This window comes from Paralichthys olivaceus, chromosome 2, assembly GCF_024713975.1.
Source record: "Paralichthys olivaceus isolate ysfri-2021 chromosome 2, ASM2471397v2, whole genome shotgun sequence".
NCBI lineage: Eukaryota > Metazoa > Chordata > Actinopteri > Pleuronectiformes > Paralichthyidae > Paralichthys > Paralichthys olivaceus.
Window position 1 is genome coordinate 9,172,143 of NC_091094.1, and position 7,763 is coordinate 9,179,905.

A 7,763-nucleotide genomic window follows, 5' to 3' on the forward strand; every position below is an offset into this window, starting at 1 on the left:
TAAGATGCATCTCCTCACCCTGGTCAGTTTATGAGAGTTTTTCTCTATAATTTTGACCTACTATGTTAAGTGCCTTGAGATAATGTATATTATTATTTGGCACTATACAAATACAATTTCACTGATTATTTACTCACCACTTTGCTGATTGGTTGGTGGGTGAAGTGTTTGAATCCAAAAAACACTTTTGGAATTTCAGGGGTAAACAGTGCTGCAGCCAAATCCAATACAATTGAAGTAAATGGTGACCATTTCTTCAAACTTAAAAAGAAAAGAAAAGAAAAAGCAAAACATAAAATGCCTCCATACTGCTTCTGTGGTGTCATCCAAGTGTCTGTAAACCCCAACATTCAAATGTGATTCAAAACGAGGTCATTTACACTATATTTTAGCCTAAATGCCCTGTGATATCCTCCCCAGGAGCCGCGTTCGCATGTGGATCACAGCTGGAAAAGTTGGTTAAATCTTCAATCAATTTATTGCATTTTATACAACTATAAGTAGCATAATTTTCAATCAAAAAATAATCCAAACTCGTGAAAAAGAAACAATTGTAAAAGTTCCAAACACAATAAATTAATTTTTATGAAAGTATTGTGATATCTGTTTACTATGAGTACCATTTTATCATTTATGATACTTTGAAAATCTTTCTGAGATTAATGTATAGTTTGTGTTGTTTAACAAAACGAAACCTCACTGCCACCTAACATTACAATAGACTATTAGAATATATGATGTATAATAGATTAAATAGATGACTGATACAGATATAATGGTCACAAAACATTATGTTAGATGATAAAAGTTAAAAAATCCAAAACGTAGGAGTAACTCCAGAAACAATCAACACCTTTGTATTCATTATCGCGAGGAAATATGATGCTTTTAGTTTGAAGTTGAGATGATGGTATTTCCGGTTCTCTCAGTGTTGTGGCTTGACGCAGGAACGAATCACATGATTGCCCGGAGCGTCATGAAGCAGAGGTACAGAAGGGGAGAGGCGCCCTCTTTGAAGCAAAATGATAATCAACTAAAACACCCAGAAAGCCTTAATCAATAACACTGAAAGCCTTTAGAATAAGTTATAGAGAATATCTGTGAATATGTACAGTCAATATGTGAATGGTCATATACAGTTAATTGGAGTTATGCAAGTACTAATACAGGTAGTAGGACAGCTTCAGGTTGAGTAAGATATCTTAGCTTGTACATAGTGGACTGTGTGAGTGTTGATAGTAGCAGACACAACTACAGTTTTATGTTATTGATGAATATATTGAACAATAATCAGAGGTATTGATCAGTGAAGTGTCCTAGCTGTGGTTTTGTTGTCATTTAAAAAAGTAACTCATCTATCAAACCTGCTTGAAGTTTCTTCCAGGCAATGGGGGAGGGAACTGTTGGGTGTCTCTATGATTTTTTTAAAAAGTTTTCGACCTATGTAAAGACAATGTATATTGTGATTTGGTGCTATACAAATTAAAATAAAATTGAAACCTCATATTCAAGGCTGCATCAGCAACTGGACAAAACTGCCCAGGAGCCGTAGATTTCCAGGGGCCCCAAAAGTCTCAGATTTACACTTTTTACTTGATACAATTACATTTCTGAGGAATTTGGATTCATCTGGTAACTTTGTCTTTGATCTAGTTTTAAAACTTTATTATATCAGTTTATACAGAACTTATTTCTTGAAAAGTTGTGCTTCATTGAATTGCACATGTGTTATAATTTAACATTTTGTATTTCAAATCAAGTGTTCAAATTTAACATATTGTTCACTGTGTAGCTTTAACAATATCTTTGGTTGGGTGGAGATGAACCTTGAAATAGTTTCAGTGCCACAAATCTTTGGCTTCATGTATAACACACAGTATTGTAATATTAAGGTTAAATTGACTGAAGAGCTTCCATGAACTCAAGACTATTATTCAAAATAAACAAGCATCACTGATATTGATATTTATGGTTTGAGAAACACTTTCCAGATGTCCAAACAGTTTAACCCAATTGTGATCTGAATATAGTTTTTAACTTGTAAAGATTCTGTGGCTTTTCCTAATTTACCTCTAACATGGAAGCATGCAAACTGTGTGCATCACAAAGCATAGTCACAGATGCATGTACTGTATGGACTAGCAAACACCCATGTGCACATGCACACAAACACCTCCCTCCACACGTCAAAACACACGGGAAGAAGCTCAGGGCAAAACACACAAAGGTCATCAATGACATTTACATGCTACTGTGGCTCTAAATTGAAGCCCAACAGTCAAGTGAAGGAGTAAAGTCAGAAATCATTTAAATCCAAGTCGTAAGTTTGTCGTAATAAATGAGAATAAAATCTTCCAGAGCAATAAACTTAATCTGTTGAACCTTTATCTGCTCAGGCCCGAAAGCTCATCTTCTTCCCTGAAGGCCTCGGTATCTGGTAAAAACTCTCAGTCAGTTTCATTGGTTTACCTATGAACACATGAGCTTAATGGAGAGTTTTCAGTCTGAAGTTTTATTTGATCACCATAGAGAAGAAACTTAAATGGTCACGAACACATGTAGAACTTTTACAATAGGTTACAAACTACAAAAATAAGTTTAAAGTATAAGGTTCTAAACAGAGACACAAAAGGAAATAAAAATGTTGTTTGCAGTTTGTGTCTCTTTCAGTCTGGAAGTCTCACTCATGTTTCAGAGGGTTACACATGTTTGTACCCATAATCATCATACTGACCTGTCAGGGACAATGATATAGTATCATCTTTAACTATTGGCCCTGTGAACTTTATATGATATTAAATAATTAAGTACGTTATGCTGCACATACACAAAGACAGCAGATATAGACCAACAATTCCTACAGACAGTTAAATATACTTATTTATCCTTTTTGAGTATTTGTCCTCCTAAAAACATAATCATAGCTCATCAAAATCATAATTTACTTATATAATTGGTTATCAGATAAACTGCTGTGGGATTATTGGACAGTTTTAATTAGTTCATCAGTTGACATATTGAAATAAATGCTAACACAAGGACATGTTAAAATTTACAAATTAAATCGACAACCTGTGGATATTCTAAAATTCAGTTACATCATGTCATGGCTGTGTTGGTCCTCTAGGTGGTAGCATCCCTCACACATTATGTCCAAACAACGGTCCATTTTTGGCAAATATTAACACACCGAATTAATAGCTAAAATAGAAATACTGATTATTGTATGAGTCTAATGAAGTATGTTTATTATACCATGTTATCAATATCCTGCTGTGATAAAGGTAGGAAATTGCCACATTGCAGATTTTGAAACAATTTCACTGTGAGGATTTGTAAAAATATTTTAGCAATGTTATAATGTTCAAACTTTTTTCTAAGTTTCAGACATCATGGGAACAACATGTTTCAAATGAATGTGTGGTATAGTGTGTTATCTGATGTGGACCAGAGAAAAAACTTTCCCTCCATTCAAACACTTCCTTCCTGTTTTTTTTCTTATTATTTTTATTTGCTTGGTCTTAAAGCTCAAAGAAGTGTTTTTGCCACTGAGTCAATATTATGTATTTTCTATTTAGTATCAATAACACAGTGAAATATGTTATACATTATGTCATTACATACTTTTTTGTTGAATGTTCTATACGTACTGTTCATCTGAAACAACGATTATTAATATGCTTGACATCTTTGAATAAGTATTGCATTTAGTTTTACTCTATAAACCCTATAGTAATTACAATATGACCTTACAGTGGACCTTTCCATTTTAAACTATAGTTTAAGGATATTCTTGGTATTACATTTTATATGATAGATATTTCACAGATATAATGTTATATATAGATAGCACAGGACACAAGACAACATTCAGTATTGAATTGTGATATGGTGGAGCCACCAAACTTCATTAAACTCATGCATATCCCTCTAGAGTATAATGCAAAGTAAATTTACTCAAATAAAAAATGGATGTGTACTTATTCTGCATAATATAGTAATTATAGTAACTTTATTTATTTGTGTAACATCTTTCAAAACAGCCCATGTGCTTCACAAAGGACAAAACACATAACAGAATAAAGTAACAAAGCATCATTTAAATGTAAAAAAAGTAAGTTTTGAGTGATGATTAAAAAACAGATAGTCCTGTTTCAAATCTGATTTCCTCAGGTGAACTATTCCAGATGCTTGGGGCCCCGTCGCCATCACTTCAGCATTGATGGGCCTTATCTGAGGATCTTAAGCTACGAGCTGGTGAGTACTGATTTAAAAGTACAGCCAAGCACCATATTATGAGACCCTGCATAAACTAGCGGCTTGGGTGACTCCCTGATGACATCATTTCTGGTTCCGTATAAAAAGGCAGTCATAGGGCTGTTTCCTGTCAGAGACCCCCAGCTGCTCTTTGTACTGTAGCCCGAGCATCATGCGTGAAATTGTGCATCTGCAGATCGGACAATGTGGCAACCAGATCGGCTCAAAGGTAACAGAGTAACATTTATTTTCTGTTGTTTGAAGTAGTAGTGGATTTGATACACATTCAGCCTGACTTTGTTAAAGATGTTGTTGTGTTCTGTTTATGTCCAGGACCCAAATCACAACTTACAATGTTTCTTTGAGAATAATTTTAATGAAGTAGTAGAATATAAACTTCTAAAAAACATAACAGCTGAATGATTGAACTCACTGTTTGAAGGAAAATTTGATTGTTTTTGTTTTGCTACATTGAATGTATTTAATGTATAATAAAGAATTACATAAAGAATTACATATCATCACATTTAAATTTAGATTATGAATAATATTTTAACATGTACTGGTCCTTTGCATGTTGCCAACAGCAGTTGTGAGTGATACTGGGTGTTCCCTGTCAAACCGTTCAGGGAAAAGATAAGGGCCAAAGCCAGACTGGCATGGGTGGGACATATTTTATCATGGCTACCACAAAAAACAAGACAGGAACTACAAGATAGTACAGCTTAAGCTAAAGTTGCAAATGAGCTATTACATCAAATGTCCTTCCATTGAGGGAAATCAGGGATTTTTAAACTGTATCAGCACAAGATTGTGAGGAGTCACATGAGAAGCTGTGTTACAACTGAATGGAAGTAAATTCAAAAGATATTTCCATAAAACTGCATTTCAAAATATGAAGAGATGTAAATATTTAAGCATAAAGGTAAAATAAAAGTCAGGTAAGTGTTTAAAAGACACACATGAGATTTACATTTTTTTTAAATATTTTTTTTAAAGATCTATACTTTAAAAGGTTTTACTACAAGCAGCATGTTTGTGATATGTTTAAAAACAACAATTATATTTGCATTACTATCAATGTAATATTATTTCATTTGTGACTTTGCTTCTATAGTTTTGGGAGGTGATCAGTGAAGAACATGGACTCAATGCAACAGGCATCTACGAGGGAGACAGCCACCTCCAATTGGAGCGAGCCAATGTCTACTTCAATGAGGCACATGGTAAAAAAAAAAGAAGATATGTTTGTATATGTATATATATATATATATATATATATAACAACTCATTTTACAGTTTATGAACTTTTTCATGTTTTTAAACTTAGAGACATATTTAAGTCTCATTTCTGGCTAAATCCATAACATTCTCTATTGTTTCTCCAGGTGGAAAATTTGTACCCAGAGCCCTGCTTGTTGACCTAGAGCCCGGCACCATGGACAGTGTCAGAGGAAGCCGTATCGGGGCCCTTTTTAGACCAGACAATTTCATCCATGGTGAGAGAAATATCTAAATAGTCATTGAGAATATCTTTTTTGCTCTTATACTATATATTACATGATGAACACTGAACAGTGTTCAGTCTGTGAATGTGTCACAACTTTTGTGTTTTATAGCTTTTACATTTTTAAGTTTTCCTCATTGCAATAAGTACTGTATGATTCTGTAATTGTATTGAAAAGTGACAGAATCAGAAGCTTACAGGCTTTTTCTTTTTTGTTTCAGGAAACTCTGGAGCTGGCAATAACTGGGCAAAGGGCCACTACACAGAGGGAGCAGAGCTGGTGGAGCAGGTGATTGACAGAGTGAGGAATGAGAGTGAAAGCTGTGATTGCCTGCAGGGCTTCCAGCTGGTTCACTCATTAGGGGGTGGTACCGGTTCCGGCATGGGAACCCTCATCATCAATAAGATCCGAGAGGAGTACCCTGACCGCATCATGAATACCTTCAGCGTCATGCCGTCCCCTAAAGTCTCTGACACGGTGGTAGAGCCATACAATGCTACCCTGTCAGTCCACCAACTCCTGGAGAACACAGACGCGACCTTCTGCATCGACAACGAGGCACTCTACGACATTTGTTTCCGTACACTGAAATTGACCACACCGACTTATGGGGACCTCAACCATTTGGTCTCTTTGACCATGAGCGGAGTCACAACGTCCTTGAGATTCCCCGGGCAGCTGAACGCAGACCTGAGGAAGCTGGCTGTCAACATGGTGCCTTTTCCTCGTCTCCACTTCTTCATGCCAGGCTTTGCTCCCCTGACAGCCCGTGGCAGCCAACAGTACAGAGCCGTCACGGTGGTTGAGCTCACTCAGCAAATGTTTGATGCTCGCAACATGATGACGGCATGCGACCCAAGGCGAGGGCGCTACCTTACAGTTGCAGGTATCTTTCGTGGTAAAATGTCCACCAGAGAGGTAGATGAACAAATGCTTGCAATCCAGCAGAAAAACGCCAGCTATTTTGTGGACTGGATCCCACATAATGTGAAGGTTGCCGTGTGTGACATCCCACCCCGAGGCCTCAAAATGGCTTCCACCTTCATTGGCAATAACACAGCCATTCAGGAGATATTCCGCCGTGTGGGCGAGCAGTTCTCCTTGATGTTCAGAAGGAAAGCGTTTCTTCACTGGTACACAGGGGAAGGTATGGATGAGATGGAGTTCACTGAGGCAGAGAACAACCTCAACGACCTGGTGTCAGAGTACCAGCAGTATCAAGATGCCACTGTTGATCAAGATTCAGATGCAGAATATGAAGAGGAGGAGGGACCCTCATCATCAGTGTCAACAAAGTTTCTGTTGGAAACAGTCAAAGGAACTGTAGATGAATAGAAAACAGTTTAACACCTTGACGCAAGGATGTGAAAAATGGGATTGTTGGAAAGTTAACTTTTTAAGTTTAAATGATTGCTGGTTTGTTGGTCGGTCAGTTTTATTGATGGGTTGGTTGGTTGGTTTAGATGGCCTTTATTTGCTGAAATGTGCTTGGACATGTTCACAGTGCTTATCATCTTTTATGTATTTTTCAAATGTTTGTATGGTTGTACATTTGTTTTTTAGGATCAGTTTTGGTTTTTTCAGAAAATATTTGAAAATCAACATGATTGCATGTATGTATGGAAAATGTTATGTCATGGCACCAATTAATATTATAATCCAAAAAATTAATATGATGTTCAGAGTTTGTCCATTTTATTTCTAAACTACAATAGATGTTGCATTGAGTGTTGTTGTCCACGTGATTATGAAAGTAATTAAAAACAGTAAAACCAAGGAATGACCATTTTTTGAACAAATAAGAGTACATTTAGTACAACACAATGTTGATTTATCATTTTAAAATGACTAAACTATGTGGTGATGGACAGTGATCTGACAGCACTGTGACAGCGATACTGTTCTTTGCTGCCACACAGTTTCCTCCCGCTGATACAAGTCTGGTACATTGAGATTACACATAACTCGGTCAATGTGTCTGCACTCTGAGATAAGCAC

General features: G+C 36.3%; 1 protein-coding gene across 1 annotated transcript; it reads left to right on the plus strand.

Annotated features, from left to right (window-relative positions):
• The first annotated feature begins 4,178 nt into the window (after positions 1 to 4,178).
• tubb1 (tubulin, beta 1 class VI) lies at positions 4,179 to 7,541 on the plus strand. Its single transcript, XM_069534388.1, has 5 exons — positions 4,179 to 4,257; positions 4,366 to 4,486; positions 5,375 to 5,483; positions 5,646 to 5,756; positions 5,986 to 7,541. The coding sequence occupies exons 2-5, from the start codon at positions 4,430 to 4,432 to the stop codon at positions 7,098 to 7,100; spliced, it is 1,392 nt and encodes a 463-aa protein (XP_069390489.1). The 5' UTR covers positions 4,179 to 4,257; positions 4,366 to 4,429; the 3' UTR covers positions 7,101 to 7,541.
• Positions 7,542 to 7,763: the final 222 nt, after the last annotated feature.